The 16,247-nt window shown below is 49.7% G+C and overlaps 1 protein-coding gene and 1 long non-coding RNA gene across 2 annotated transcripts in view; both read left to right on the top strand.

Moving 5' to 3' along the window:
* Nucleotides 1–2,340, top strand: part of LOC115067026 — a 51,563-nt gene extending 49,223 nt beyond the window's left edge. Inside the window, exon 5 of the mRNA XM_029554190.1 lies at nt 916–2,340. Coding sequence (XP_029410050.1) covers nt 916–1,089 — 174 coding nt within the window. The 3' untranslated portion in view covers nt 1,090–2,340. The remainder of the gene's footprint in view (nt 1–915) is intronic.
* Nucleotides 2,341–12,233: 9,893 nt separating this feature from the next.
* Nucleotides 12,234–15,050, top strand: LOC115067029. Its single transcript, XR_003846467.1, has 3 exons — nt 12,234–12,317; nt 13,026–13,178; nt 14,925–15,050. It is a non-coding gene; the product is annotated as an uncharacterized LOC115067029 (long non-coding RNA).
* The last annotated feature ends 1,197 nt before the right edge of the window (nt 15,051–16,247 follow it).

Here is a 16,247-nt window from a genome sequence, read left to right on the forward strand (position 1 = left end):
TCCATCTCGCCACTGCCACGTCCACCTGATATTTACATGAGTTCCTGGAAGTCCAACTCTGGTCCTCACATGGCAAGTGCTTTAGCCGCTGAGCAGCCACTGAGCCATCTCCCCGGCCTGGAAATTGAGTCTTCCTATTCAGTATTCAGACTAAACCCTCAGCTTGCCTGGCGAGCGCTTTAACCACTGTGCCATCCACCCTCCCTCTGGCCTGGTCTCCCCAGCCATGTTGGCAGGATGTAGGTGGGAGTTCCCGGGTTCTATAAATCCACATCCACAATGTCTGGGCTCCCCATTCTGAGCTTCTTTGGGGTTCTAAGGGTGCAGAGGTTTCTTTCTGAGTGTGCCCCCTCTGCAATCCTGAGGAGCCTCGCTGTCCATGGCAGCCACTGCTCCCTGTCAGCTTCTCACTTCCAGGATTTTGTAGCAATCTCTCAGCCGTTCATGTTTTCTCACTAGTCTGATTTTGAGGGTTTATGCCGTTGGATTTCTTGACTGGCATTTTAATGGTCCTTCAGATGAGAGGGAAGAGCAGGCGGTATGTTAACTGGTAATGTTAACATGTTAACTGGTATGTTAACTGAAAGCCCTGTTGCATTTTGGATGGATACATCTAAACTGGACATCATCTCCCCTGTCCTTAAGTTATACAGTGGCCACACTGAGCCTTTTGTTGATAATCCAGTAGCTTTTATGAATACACATGTTCACTTTGGACTTATTAAGCTAAATACAGCTGGTTGTCCCTCCATGATAGAGGCCCCATCACTGTGCTAGAATAATAATAATAATTACTGTTATTGTATGTCCGTGTGTGCACAATGTGGGTGACACATGTGCCACAGCATACATGTGGAGATCAAAGGACAAATGTGTGGTGTTGTCTCTCCCCTCCCACCTTTACATGGGCTCCAGGGATCAAACTCAGGTCACCAGGCTTGCATAGCAAGTGTTTTACCAGCTCATCAGCCCTGCGCTGGAATTGCTGCTCATCATGGCTTTTCTGTCTGCGTCTTCTCGTCCCGTGTACTTATGATGAGGATGCCACAGGAAGGAGAGACGCGGGGAGTACCGCTTACTAATTACTAAAATAGCCAAGTCCGGCGCCTGTGCTGAGCGCTCTTTGGTTGCCGCACCCACCCAGGCCTGCTCCAGTTGCTTCTCTGGAAGCACACCTTCCAAAATCTGGCCTGGGAAACCTCAACCAGGCTCCGTGCCCTTATGCTCAGTTGGACTTGCTGATTTACGACCCCAGCTGGGGGTCGAGAGGAGGAGGTGTGTGATACTGGGGTGCCCTGTCTCTTAGCTCCCTCCTTTGCTAGGCCTTGGTCAGCAGAGCAGAGCCTGTGTTGTTCACTCTCAAACTGGAGCACCAGGCAGAAGCCCTCTCCTGCAGCTCTGGGCTTCCAGCAACCTGTCCTAGGGAATGTGGGGTTTGTGGTCCCAGCTCCCTGCTGTGCTGCTCTGCTTCTTCACCTCCCCTTGGGTCCCTCTCAACCCTGCTCACCCACTTGTAAACAGACCCTTCCTTAAACTCTCCTCTTCTGTGGACGTGGGGTGGAGAAAGGGTGCGTCTGTTTTCTGCTGAGACTCTGACCTGTCCAGAAACCTTTTCTGATTTGCATCTAATAAAAGAATAAATAGTTCCCTCACTGGGTCTCAAGAGCCTGAGACAGGTCCTGGCTATGAGCTTTGTAAGACACCCAGGCCACACGGGGGTTGCTGGGGCTGCTACTGCTGCTGTTGTTGATACCCTTGCTTTTAACTGCACTGCAGATGATGGAGGGGACCAGGTTAGTGGCTTCTCTCTACAGTTTGGAGAAGGAAAATAAGCGTGTAAATAAAGAGAAACCAGGAGAGAGGCTCAGTGATGACCTTCAGAAGTTACACAGCAGGTTGGAAATTTACCAACAGTTTGGGGAGAGGATTCAGTAACTTCCTGGAGAGCAGGTCTTGCTGGGTCTGGAAGGTAAAAGTTGGATGTTTGGGGGACCTCCAGGCCATGTCCTGTGGGATTCCCCGAGGCCTCTCATAAGGAATCCTGAGGTGAACCCTCATCGCTTGTGTGATACTGATACTCTAAAGAGGGTCATGTGCTTGACGGTCACTGTCATTAAGGACATGCTGGAACCCAGGAAGGCCTCCTCACATCCGAGAAGCAGCCCAGAGCCGGCTCTGCTGGCCCTCCACTAAGTCCACCTTGTGTCACTTCCCTGCCTAGACACTCCCTAGATTCTTTTGCCACCTTGCTTGAATGGCCCCTTAGCCTGCCCTAATTTGTATAATGTCTTCTTTAATTTGTATAATTCTTTGAATCATATATATCTTCAGAAAAAGAAAATCAGGAACTCCTTCTGACCCAGTTTCTTTTTTCTTTTTTTTTAATGTTTTATTTATTATTTTTATTTTATGTGTATGAGTGTTATGCCTGCGTGTAGGTAAGTGCTCACATGTCGTGCAGTGAATGCCTTCGGAGGACAGAAGAGGCTGTCAGGTCCCCTGGAATTGGAGTTACCGACAGTTGACAGTTGTTAGCTGTCATGTGGGTGCTGGGATTCGAACCCGGGTCTTCTGCCAGAACAGTTTTCTTAACCGCTGAGCCATCTTTCCAGCCCCTGACCCAGTTTCTAAAGCACAAAAAAAGCATCATAAGTGCTTCTTTAAAAAGGATTTTTTATTAGATAGTGTGTGTGTGTGTGTGTGTGTGTGTGTGTGTGTGTGTGTGTGTGTTCCTGTGGCTCAATCATGCCATGGAGAGCCTTTGGAGGTCAAAGGACAACCTGTAGGAATCAGCCCTCTCCTTCCACCATGAGGATCCCTGGGATTGAATTCAGGTTCTCAGACTTGACGGCAGGCACCTTTGCCCACACAGCCATCTTTCCAGCCCCTATAACAGCCTCTTAAGGACAACAACAGGAGAGCTGTGCCTGGCTATGGCCATTTTGCTTTCTAGTACAAGCCATGACCTTGGGCTAGGGTGGCCTATGCCCTGTGGGGACTGGGGAACAGAGCTGAATCATGGCCAGGACAGTGGTAGGAGTTGGACTGACCAGTGCTACTTCAGGCTTTTCACACTGTTGTGTTTTACAAGCCATGAAGTATGTGGAGTCTCAAGTAAAACGAGTTTTTCAAAGTCTTCTGAAATCTGCCCTCAGTGGTGGCTACCACGGCAGTGGGCTTAAACCCCAAATGGTAACACAGGAAGTGGCACCCATGTGGACAAGCCCTACTACAAACAAAGGAAAGATCAAAGATGCTCATCAACAAATTATGCTCTTACATCATCAGAACAAAGGAGGGCCTCCTTACATAAAGCAGAGGCATTGAGATGGTCGGTCTGTAAGGGCACTCACTGCCAAGCCTGATGGTCTATTCCTGGGACCCACATGGTGGAAGGAGAGAGGCAGCTCCTGCAAATTGTCCTCTGACCTCCTCATGTGTACCAAGACAAGTGCATGCACACAAACACACACTAATAATAAATAAACATAATTTTTTAAGAACTGTAAATGACAGGTCTAGTGATATGGCTCAGCTGTTAAGAGCACTTGCTGTTCTTCCAGAGGACCTGAGTTCAGTTCCTAGCACCCATATCAGGTGGTTCACAGCCACCTGAAATTCCAGTGCTCACTTCTGGCCTCAAAGGGCAACCGTACATGCATGCGTGCACATACACATAAATAAAAATAGAATAACTCTTTTAAAAGAATTTAGCTGGGTGTGGTGGCTCACGCCTTTAATCCTAGCACCCGAGAGGCAGACACAGGCAGATCTCTTTAAGTTCAAGGTCAGCCTGGTGTACATAGTGAGTACCAGGCCAGTCAGGGCTACCTGGTGAGACCCTATCTAAAAACATATTTTTCAGTGAAGCTAACGGTTTACCAAGACGGTTAAGAAGCTGAAAGATGAAGTTATTGTATGGTGAATTTTATGTATATGACTACTGATTTCTGTTATAAAATGCCTTAGAACTTAAAAAAAAAAAGGTGACAACAGGAAGTGGGTAGCATGAGCGTCACTCTGGCTGGCAAGGTTTGTGGTACTTTACAGACAGGAGGTAAGTGGGGAACCGAGGCCCAGCCAGACAGCAAAGGCAGAGCGTCAGGGCTGTCTTCCCTCTGCCCCAGCCCTTAGAGTTCAGGACCCTCAGCCCTACTGGGCAGATGGAGTAGAGAGAGCGTGTTTCCCGCCTCACAGGGAGGAGACCGGAGCCAGGGAGGTGGGTGGTGCAGCCTAGGTGGAGAGACCCTTTCCGCGCCTCCTACGGCGCCATGCTTTTTTCACTTCTAGGAAGGTTTATTTAAATCAGCTGCTTTTAGTGACATGACTTCTAGCTGTTTAATTTATCCTCCTGCGTCCCACGCCACTCTGAGTCCTTTGGCCAAGTGCATCCATCCAAGAACCTCCAGCATCCCTGTTTAGCAAGGGCCGGGAGGCTCCAGGCCCCTTCTTGTTCACTCTGCAAACTCAACTCGTCAAACTCTTCAAGGCAGATCAGGCACACTGCTCCAAGACCCAGCCTACAGTTAGTCCTCATTGCAGAGATCCCTGGACTTGCGGACACCAGCTCAGCGGCTCTGCGTAGCCCCGCCCACAGGACAGTCATGGTTCATAGTTTGGAGAGGGCAGATGGGGCCCAGATGGGCAGAATACTCGTGTGTGAGCCAGTATCTTTTCTCATCCTGTCTGAGTTGCCTGTAGTTTGACCAGAATATGGGCGAAGTCTGCCACCACTAGGGTACCACCATCGACTTCCTAGAACGTTAGGGAAGTTTTCGGCGGTGCTCTTAGAATCAAGCCTGATCTGGTCCTCAGCGAGATGTTGCAAGTTCCTTATGTGGACACAGAGGCCAGGGGTGTGGGTGTGGTCTAGAAGTCATAGCTGGCTGTTTGTTACCCATAAATCCAGACACCTTGAGTCAGCCCTCCTCCCTGCTCAGCTGAGGTTGTCAGAGCCTCAGCAGTGTCTCTTCCCTAGGTAGCAGCCCCCCACCCCAGCTGCCTCCTCTCTATAAGTGGCTTAATAACAGCTGTGAGGCATGATCCATTCCCCTGGGCTAGGGCGTGTGGGGCCCACCTTGTTCCCATTACACGTCATTTCACCCTGATGCAACCCACTTTCAACAGACACTGCCAAAGAAGAAACATTACAACAGTGTTCTGCACCACCTTCTCTGACTGTGTGGGAGACCTCACTCAGGAGAGATGACATCTCCATCCCAGTGACCCACTGTGCTGCACTGCAAGTGGCTAACTTGAGGCTTTTTTTTTTAAATTTATTCATTCATTTAGTGTGTGTGTGTGTGTGTGTGTGTGTGTGTGTGTGTGTATTCATGCCTGAATTCGTTTATGTGCACCACACACATGCACGTAAGTGCCTGAGGCTACAAGAGGGCACTGGATCCCCTAGAATTGACGTTAACAGGCAGTTGTGAGCTGCCCAGGGTGGGTGCTGGGAATCAAACCCAGGTCCTCTACAAGAGCAGCAGGTGCTCTTAATCGCTGAGCCATCTCTCCAGCCCCCAACTAAGGCCTTGGGAGAAACCTGCTTCTTCAGTGGATTTCTCTGCCTCCTGCACACAACAGCCATCTGGGATACTGGAAATTCCTGATACCTAGACCACACTCTGACTTCAGAGATTCTTACTAAATGTATGTGAATTTCAAAAATATTTTTAAATAATTTTATTAAAGGATAACATACATGTAAACAAACCAAGAACAACAACAAAAATACCGTAAGTATAAAGCTCATCTCATTCCCACAAAGTTAACATAGCCCAAGGAACCAGAATCTTGATGGAATAACATCAGCAGCATTTCTGGTACCCACACCCAGCCACGACTTGGCTCCAGAGGCTCTGTTAGATGGGCTTTGCCTGCTTGTAAACTTTATATCAATGAGAACATAGCTGGATGCAGTGGCCCATGCCTATGAAGTCCCCATGCTTGGGAGGTAGGAGCTGGAGGATCTCCTTGCAAGGTCTTTGTGATGGTTAGTAGGTTAGTGCTGATTGTCAGCTTGACAAGATCTGAAATCACCTATGAGGTAAGCCTCCAGGCACATCTATGAGGGATCATTTAGATTTGGTTAGCCTCTGGGCATGCCTGTGAGGCATTAGCCTGATTAATTGAAGTGGAAAGACCTACTCAGGCCACATCCGGACAGCATAGAAAGGAGGAAGGATCGGGTGCTAGAGCTGGTCATCACTCAGCTTCCTGACTGCTGATTTAATGTGACCAGCTGCTTCCTGCTCCTGGGTTGCACCTTCCCTGCAGGAAGACTTGGATTCCCTGCTTTGATGGACGGACTGTACCCTGGAAATGTGAACCAAAATAAACCTTTTTCCGTTAGATTGCTTTTGTCAGGGTGTTTTATCACAGTAACAGGAGGAGTACCGAAGACAGCCATCCTCTACTACATAGTGGGTTTGAACATGAGACAATGCAAACACATAAGTAAATGAACAAACAGTCATTCAGCATATATCCTTTTGTCTCTTGCTTCTTCTACAGGGTCATGTTTGTGAATGCTTCATCCAAGCCATTGCCTAAAGTTGTAGTTTGTTCACTCTTTTTTAAAAAAATATTTTATTTTTTAAATTGTATATGTATGAGTATATTACCTGCATGTATGTAACTGCACCCATGTTGTACAGTGCCCGAGAAGATCAGACTTTGGATCTCTTGGAACTGGAGTCACAGACAGTTGTTAGCCACCATGTGGGTGCTGGGAACTGAACCCAGGTCCTCTGCAAGAGCAGCCAGTGCTCTTAACCTCTGAGCCGTCTCCCCAGCCCCGGTTTGTTTACTCTTAAGCCACAGTGTATTGTACTGTACAGAAAGCCCTTGACTTACCTATTCATTCCATATAGTTGGATTGTTGTCTCCAGCTGGGGGTGGTTATGGTGAGAATGCAGTGGGCATCCTAGTGCGGTCTTTGGGAGTAACTGTGTAGGTTTCTATCCAGTATATACTTAAAAGTGGAATTGCTCGGCACATGCTTCTGAGTATTGGTACCTAATACCCCGATAATCTTCCAAAGTGCATTTCCAGCTTACTGTCCCTCTGGCCATGCGTGAGGAGAATTCTGATTGCTTCGTGTCTTTGCCAATAATTGTTATTTTCTATTTTTTGTTATTTGCCTGGTCTAGTGGGCGTGCCATGGTATCATAATCACAATGTGGTTTTAATTTGCATTTCCCTGGTGACTAATACAGTTGAGTGCCTTTTTATGTGTTTATTAACCATTTAGATCTCTCTGGAAGTATCTGTTAAAGTATTAAGATATGAGCATTTTTCTTTTCTCTTTTCTGCCTTCCTTCCCTCCTTTCTTTGGCACTGTCTTTTGTAGCCCTATATAGTCTCACACAGCTGGGTTCTCTAGCTCACTATGTAGCCAAAGATGACCCAGAACTTCTGATCCTCCTGCCTCTCCTTTCCAAGTGTTGGCCCAGGGGTGAGCCACCACACCCAGCCTTTTGCAGTGCTGGGAATCAAACCCAGGGCTTTTTATATGCACAGTAAGTACTTTACCAGCTGAGCTATAGCCCTAGCCCTCAATATGAGCATTTTTCGAAAAGTCCTTAGATAACTGTAATGTGCAGCCCGGTTGAAAACCACTAAACTAGACCAGAAAAGCATATCACTTGCTTAACTCTTCCAATTTCCTAGCCTCCTCCCTGGGTTGGAGGGGATCTCATTGTCTTGAAAGGTAATCTTCACTCCCCACTAAAATGCTCCTCCCAGAAAGAAGCAAGAGATTGGAGCTGATAGTCAAGAATCTTTTGGAATGCAGCCTCCACTTCAGAGGGGAGGGCTCTGCGGCATCTACAGCTGCCACAAACATTTCCTGGCCACAAAAATGGCCCCTTACTGGTCCCCATGGAGCCTCGGGCAATCATGGGGAGGAAGTGGAGGGCCCCATGCCAGGTACTTCCCAGTTTCTAGGCTTGCATTAGCAGGTCCCAGCTCTTGTGGGGGTTGTGGTCAGGCTAGGGACAGTGGACCATGTGTTCTAAGCACTGAAGGAGGCCTGCTGCCTGTGGCCTTTGTGCTGCATGGGGCTCTCCCACGTGGGTCCCAGTCATTTCCTTCATCTGGAATGACTGCCATCCTTTGCTCTGAACTACACTCCCCCAGGAGCCCTGTTCCAGGGCCTTCCCACCCTACCCCTTTGACCCCCAGGTCTCTGAGTTCTGCAGCACTTCAGTAAGGACACTCAGTGTGACTTCTGATGGTGTACTGGCTTAATTGGGTCCCCACCATCACTGGCTCTCACCTCATGGCCTCTGGACTACAACCTCATTCCAGGGACTCCAGGGCACTTTCCTGTTCCCAGTGGCAACTCAGTGACAGCACTTCCAACATAAGAAGGAAGACATAATCTACACATAGACAAGAGCTAGGCAGGGTCAAGCCTGTTGCCCTGTATGGGCTCCATGGTAGCACTGTGCCACATGGGTTGGTTGGGAGCTCTTAGGATGAGTCAGGAGTTGATCCACCAGGACGGGGATGGTATACTGGTGCCCATACTGGGTGTGCACAAAGACCCCTCGAGCATAGAGCAGTGGGCTCCAATATACCACTGGAGTTCACCACAATGCCAAGAACTCTGTGTCTGTTCCATGTGCTCTTGGAAAAGAATAGTGGCTGTCTCCACTTCCCTGAAGTCCTGCCAGCTATATGCCATTAAATAAGGGGCAAAGAGGCATATGGGCAAATTGCCATGTTAGAGGCTGGCGCACAGAACTACTCTGGACTCTGGGTCATGACATGTTCCACAGATGTAGGCCCATCTTGGAAACTGCTCTAGAAATACAGCACTTCCTATCTGATCATCCAAATGTTGGGGATCTCTTGATTGACCTTAATGGTAGCCTGCACTAGCCAGTGGCCAGAGTGCTGCCTGAACCCAGAATGACAGGAGCCCACCTCAAACAGTGTGGGAAACTTAGTTACTTTACCTCCTGTCAGCAACTGGTATATATAAGAATGTAACGTTAGAATCCAGCCTCTGGCTGGCTGTGTTGGTGCACGCCTTTAATTCTAGCAGTTGGGAGGCAAGAACAGGCAGATTTCTGTGATTTCAAGGCCAGCCTGGTCAACATAGGGAGCTCCAGGCCAGCACCCACATGGTACAAAACAACCATCTGTAACTCTAGTTCTGGGGCATCCAGTGCCCTCTTCTGAACTCCTCAGGCATTGCACAACATGGGTACACTTACATACAGGCAGGTGACACACTTATATACATAAGAGAAAAATAATAAATAAATTTTTTTTATGTGTATGAGTGTATTGCTTGCATGTAATGAGTGCGCCCATGTCGTGCAATGCCAATGGAGGTCAGAAGAGGGTTTTGGATTCCCCTGGAACTGGAGTTAAGGACAGTTTGTAGCTGCCATGTGGGTGCTGGGAATCGAACCCAGGTTCTCTGCAAGAGCAGTCAGTGCCCTTAACTGCTGAGCCATCTCTCCAGCCCCTAATGAGGTATTTTTAGGTTAAATATAAGATTCTGTCCGTAACCTAAACTGACTGGACAGTCTGCTCCCCACCCCTTCCCTACCTCCTGCCTGAGAATTAGCACCTGACTGGAGGCTCTTGCTGTGAACCCCCACCACATGCCCTCCTCAAAAAGGTCTAAAAAAAGATTCCCTCCTCTGCCACATGGACTCTGATTCTCTTCAGAGACACCATCATTCTGTCCGTCTCCAGTACTAGGAGCCCGAACTCTCCTCAGAGTATCCACCATTCTGTTGCCCCTCTGGCTGGCCAGCCATGGCATCAATAACTTGTCTAATAAACTCCTTAGTCCCTGGTAATTACTTCAGTGTCCTCTTGAGCTCCTACCCCCTCCAAAGCCTAACAGCATGGCCTGTCTTCACCACGTCAGTCTCATATGCACGGTTCCCTTCCACTGAGCATCTTGGCTCTCCCTTCCCCACCAGCGGTCAAGCCCTTGCCCCCTCTCAGCCCAGGTCTACAAGTACTTTTCCATACTTCTTTTCCATTGGCTCCAGAGTGCCTTTTGTGCACTCTGTCTCCATGTGTATATGTTATAGAAATTTTAGAAAATCTTAGTCAGGGGGTGGAGAGTTAAAATCATTCTCAATCACTAACTAGAGACAGCCACTGTTAAAACTTCAGTATCAGGGGCTGGAGAGATGGCTCAGCAGTTAAGAACACTGACTGTTCTTGCAGAAGACCTGGGGTCGAATCCCAGCCACGCACATGGCAGCTAACAACTGTCCTTAACTCCAGTTCTGGGGGGATCCGACAGCCTCTTCTGTCCTCCTCGGGCATTGCACTAAATGGGTGCACTTACACACATGCAAACAACGCACGCATACACATAAAATAAAAATAATAAATAAAATATTGAAAAAAAAAACTTTAGTATCTTTCTGTTCTCTCCACGTGTATCCCTCAAAAAAACAAGTGATGTGTATGCATGAATGTGCTCAGAGCCTCCTTGAATCTACGGGAAGAATCTCCTTCCCTGTCTCCCAGCTGTCCACACTGGTGCTGCCTCTCCACTTGGAGTCCCCCAGAGCCAGTCTGCCACTATTCTAGATGCCAGTCAACCCCTTGAGAGATTTCTCCTGGATGATTTCACTCTCCTCTCCCGCCTGGGTTGCTCTTCTCTGAAAATGCGCATTTCTTTAACATGTCTAAAAAGAGTAGGCCAGCAACACGGGAAGGGGCAGAGAGAGAAGCAGCTCTCACACCCTCAGAGATGCTCAGCGTTGGCTCTCTGGAGTCCCCATGTTGGTCCAGCCCATGCTAGTCTCAGTTTCCTCCAGCCTCTGCGTTGAACACTTGATTCTTAGACATGGCGCTGGGCCTCACAGTATCTCTGTTGAGTCTAGCCTTTAGATCCTATGTCTCCAGCCTGTCAGAAGACTCTGACCTCCCTCCCCAAAGAGTAGGTCAGCCTCTGGATCAAAGAAAGGATGGGTCCTTGGAGTCCCTGAGACTTGCTGGGCCCTGAGGCGTTGCAGGTGCCTCCTCTGTCCTTCCTATGAGAAGTGTGTTTCCTCCTAGCCTAAGGCACCCCTCTGCACTGCAGGGAGTCAGCTGCAATGAGCGTCAGCCAGAACTCCGGGTCCCTCCACCACCAGGCTCTATGGAGCCTGGGGACTGTTACACCTTCACAGCCATGGGCTTGGCCCCAGAGCCACAATGGCAGTTGTCACACCTCATGAGGGTAGTACCCCTCAGCCCAACTACAGCCTCCTTCCTCTGCTTGGCCACCTGGTCCAGGATCCAAAGTATCACCAACTTTATTGTTAAAGGTAAAACAAGAGGTCACAGCCACCCAGATGGCTGAAGTGTGCCCACCCATGAGAGATAGAGCCTTCGTTTGCCTCCACGTCCAGCCGCAAACAGGGCCGGACATGTTCTTTCTTGGTTGTGAGGCCTCCAGAGAAGGGTTTATTTAACCTTGCAGCAGGAGCTTTACAGTCTGGTCCTAAAAAGATTATCTTTTTATTGCAGCTCTGATTAATGATTGATCAAAAACTGATACTGGAAACACTGAAAAACAAATTTGCCTTAGAGATTAGGAAAGCTTACATCTGCCAGGCTGATTGGGGATCTGTTCACCTGCTCCCTCCAAGAACCAACCAGGGCAGGGGTGTATGGGAAAACCCGCCCCATATGTTCTTGCACACAGAGGGGGAAAGTAGATTTAAAGTGTCTTCAAACCAGTGTAGAATTACGCTACAAATTTCAAGTAAATGGCAGTGAGCAGAAGAAAAGGGCGCACCGGCTTCTAACAGGAATTTTTGGTCTTGTTTTTTATCTTATTAATACTGGTTGCAATTTAACAGCCAGTACTGATAAGGGAAACTGGAGTAGGAAGAAGAGAGAGGCTTCCTAGAAACCCTAAAAACTGTCATCTGAGTTGTATGTAACACCAGGCATCGGGGACAGGGGATGCTAAACACTGGTCCTAGGAAGCCTTGGAGCCCTCTCAGTCTCTGCCGGTGTCCTCCAACTGTTGTCTCTGAGCCTGGGATTGCCATAGTGGAGTCCGTGGGTCAATTCAGAATTACCGAAAAGCCTCAACCCTGACCTCAGAGACTAGGGAGCCAGGGTGCCAGGGAGCTGCATCTTCCCAGCACCCACACTCGAGGCTCTGCCAGAGCCTGCCCTCCAGCAGCGCCAGGGAGCAGGGTGCTGGCTGGACAGCTTCCCGCTGTGCAGTTCCTCTGGAGCCCTGGGGACCAGGGCAAGTGGAAAGCTGGTAGAGCTGCTTCTAAATTAAAATTGGAAAATGAAACTGGAAATCACAAGCTCACACCCGCTCGGAGGTACCAGCGTTTTCTTTTCCATAGGGAGAGTCCCCAAGGGAAAAAGAGGAATGTTCAACGAGGCCAAGGGGGGCTGGCACATGGCACATGTTCATGTGCAGACTTTCCAGCAGTGCCTGAGGAGGAGCCTGCCTCTGACTTAACTTAATCTGTGCCTCTTATAAGGCCTGCCTGGACTCCCCCCATGAGGGAGGGGGCGCTTGCTCACACAGTTTAACTGACGGTCAAAGATCAGAAACCTTGGGCTCTTTTCTCCTCTAACCCCACCCCTACAGATACACAGGCTCAAGTGTACACACACACACACACACACACACACACACACACACAGAGGCACAAACATTACCAGCAACTGCCAGCAAATTTTCCCCTCTGGGGCATCCTGGCCTGGCCCAGCAGAACAGTTTTCATATAGGCAGGAGGTTCCCCAAAGGGATTAGAATACAGGAGAGAATTCAGTGGGGGCCACAAGCTGTCCCTACCTGCTGACTCCTGTCCCTTGTCTCACCTGAAATGTTTTCTCTTCAAGGAACACTGTCCTAATCTCCCCAATCCTAAACACCCCTTAGATTATGACCCCTGAAATTGCACCTCTCCTAATCTTGTATTTGTCAGATTATCTGTGTGGTAATTTACCTAATGTCTGCCTCCTTCGTGGAACTGAACTTCTGTGACGCTCAGACCTGGTTGTTCACTTTATGTCTCCAGGGTCTAGAATAGTACCGGGCGTTCAGCAGGTACACACACCCAAATATGTCTCTGGTGAGTGTGCAGGCCTGAAGAGCCCCAGAGAAGGATGACGCTGCATCAAGAGGTCTGCCTAGGGAGCTCGGGTGTCCACATCTCTTCCAGGTCCCCCAGGTATGTTCAAGTGAGACTGGAGGGGACACCCCCCCCACTTCTGTTGTTCACAGTTCCTAGCCCCAGCCCAGGGAATGCTTGGACCAAATGTACAGGACTTTAGATTTAGTGGGGAGAGGTGGCGACAGCAGCAGGCCTCCTGTGGCACACCCTCCATAACTCCTCTCTGCCCCTCATCTGTGCAGGTGGCTTCATATGCCCCCTTCCATATACACAGGGACATTTTAATAGAGAGCCATCAAGGAAAGAAAGGCCTTTTACCCTGAGGATTAGAAGAGGAGCTGGGTTTGGGGCATAACTTATTTTTATAATTTTTATTACTCTGTGTGTATATGTGTGTACATGTATGTGTGCATGTGTGTACATGTATGTGTGCATGTGTGTATGTGTGTGCACACATGTGCATGTGTACATGTATGCGTGTGTGTGTGTGTGTGTGTGTGTGTGTGAGACAGCACATGTGTGGAGGTCAGAAGACAACTTGGGGAAGTCAGTTCTCTCCTTCCACCATGTGGGCCCTGGGGATTAAACTCAAGTTGCCAGGGTTGGTGGCTGGTACCTTTACCAGTTCACTGGTCCAGTGACTGACTTTTCTGTCTGATTTGCTTTGCTTTGCTTTTTTTAAGACAGGGCCTCTCTGTAGCCCCAGTTGGACCAGAACTCTCTATGTAGACCAGGCTGGACTCAATCTCATAGAGATCCACCTGCCTCTGCCTCTAGAGTGCTGGGATTTAAGGTGTACACCAGTACACCAGGCTCAATGATTATCTTTTAAAGGGGAGATGAAGGATACTGGCAGATAGTTCTCTGGGAACCGTGGACTGAATGCAACCCTGACTTCAGGCCCTTGCTCCCTGTCCTCAGGGTCTTGTGTATACCCAGTGAAAAGCCTCCTAACAGATTCATAGGGAAGCTAGAGAGTTGAGCAACAGAACAAAACCCCAGCTCTGTGATTTGTGGGTAGCAGCTGGATCTCTCTTGGCCTTGTTTTCTCCTTCTGTAAAACAGGAGCAGTTACTGTGACTTCTGGGGGTGGGTGGTGAATCCAGGTTCCAGACACATGTGAGGGACCAGTTGTCAGTAGCTGTCATTACCCGTTAGCCAGAGCAGTAAGGGCCAAGGCGATGCTGAATACAAGCAAAGCTCCCAGACCCAGAGCCAAACAAATGTGAGGGACTTGTGGCGCCTGTTTGGAACTACTGTAGCTCAAGTTCCCTCCCTCATTTGTCCACGGTGGGACAGTGGCTTCATTTATTAGTGTTAAGTTACAAGATGCACAAGAGGGAGGCGACAAACCAAAACCGCCAACCGTTTGAGCTGTACGCTGCACTGGGGTGATGTGGCCAGTACAGATGGTGAGGGCCCTGCAGGCCAGGCCCACTTCCTCCTGCCTGCATCCTCTTCACACCAGCAGGCTTCCCAAGGCTGCAGGAAGTGGGGCCAGGAGCAGGCTCTCGGGTGTCAGGGCAGGCCAGGCAGGAATAGCAATTGGCCTAGTGAGGATGGCAGTCTTCGAAGTCTTTGAGGGGCCGGATGCCAGGGTGGAGGTGCAATAGCCCCTGCCTTCTCTGAACGCAGGCAGGCAAGTCTGCATCAGGCCTTTCTCTCCTGAGACGGGAGGCATGGAACAGACGGCATCCAGGGAGAGGCAGGCAGGAAAGGAGGAGAGCCCGGGCTTTTCTCAAAGGAAATGTGCTTGTGGTTTTGAGATGTTCATATTTCACAGCTGTGGTTGGCGTTTCTCAGGGTTCTCAGAGGTGAATGCAGGGTCAGCCCCACATCGCCAAATAAGGCTCACAGTGACCCTAGCAACAGGCTCCACTACCCATTGGCTCCCACTGCCGCTGCCTGCCAGGCACAGAGGCCCAGCGCCTGTCGGAAGTCACCGCCCTTGGGAGCACCACCGACAGAGAGAGTGCTCTGGACAAAGGTGGACAGGCGGGGGCGGGGCAGGACTGCCTGGGTGTCAGCGTTGCAGAGTCCCCCTGAGTCCCCACGTGACGCCTGACCAACCCCTCTGTGCGGCGCCCTGGGCCCAGCTTGCCACGACAAGCCCTGCAGCCTCTGCCTGAGCGTCCAACCTTGAACTCCACAAGTTATCTTTGAGTTCGACTCATCCCTGGTCGGTGCCAGGCACGTAGCTAAGCTCCTCCTACATGCTACGTCCTTCCATTCTTGAAATGACCCCGTTAGCCCTGAAGGCAGATGGTACTAGCCCCCAAAGGACGCGACTAACCAGTGGGGGAGCCACATTTTAATCTTGATTTTAATGGATCCAGATCCCATGCTGTTAGCCACTGCACTGTGCTGAGGGCACTCAAGGGCAGCTGGGCAGTTCAGTGTTGTGTCTCAAAGGTGTTGCGATGAGGACTGTGTCGTTGGTGGTGGATTGTCCAGCTGCACCCTCAGGGTGGCCTGAGTGCTCCCTAGGCAGGCTCCCCAAAAGTCTGGCATGTTCCTTCACCACAGAGCACTGCTCAAACACTGAGGTTTGTGGACCAGACTTTACTGTGGCACTGGTATTTGGTTTCCACCTCCTCTTCTGAACCTCTCCCCCCACCCAACCCATGGGAGGAGGCCAGAAAGGAGCCTGCAATGGAGGTCCTAGCCTGTAGCCACTGAAGGGGACAGGACTGGCCAGGCCACAGGGGTCATCAGAAGGTGGGAAGTCAAACTCTACTCTGGACAATACTGGGGCATTACAGCCCCGTTTGCCTGAGGAGCTTTTTCTAGATTGAAGGTAAAGATAAAAATAGAAATCCCTTATTACCCCTGAAGTCCCACTCAGAATTGCCTCTTGCCACACTCCAACCCATGTACACCAGCACATCCACACAGCACCGAAAGAATGCAGATGTCACCGGGTATGGTGGCAGACATCTGTGATCCCAGCACTCCAGAGGTAGAGGCAGGAGGAGCGAGAAGTCCAGGCCAGCCTGGACTAAAAAGCCAGTTTGAGGTAACCTAGGCTACAAGAGACCCTGTCTCAAAAAGGAAACAAAAAACTAATCCAAATGTGGGTGGAGAGCAACAGAACGCAGATAAATCAAGCAGCATTCTTAGAGTGAA

Source organism: Nannospalax galili, unplaced genomic scaffold, assembly GCF_000622305.1.
Source record: "Nannospalax galili isolate Female #2095 unplaced genomic scaffold, S.galili_v1.0 scaffold424, whole genome shotgun sequence".
Lineage (NCBI taxonomy): Eukaryota > Metazoa > Chordata > Mammalia > Rodentia > Spalacidae > Nannospalax > Nannospalax galili.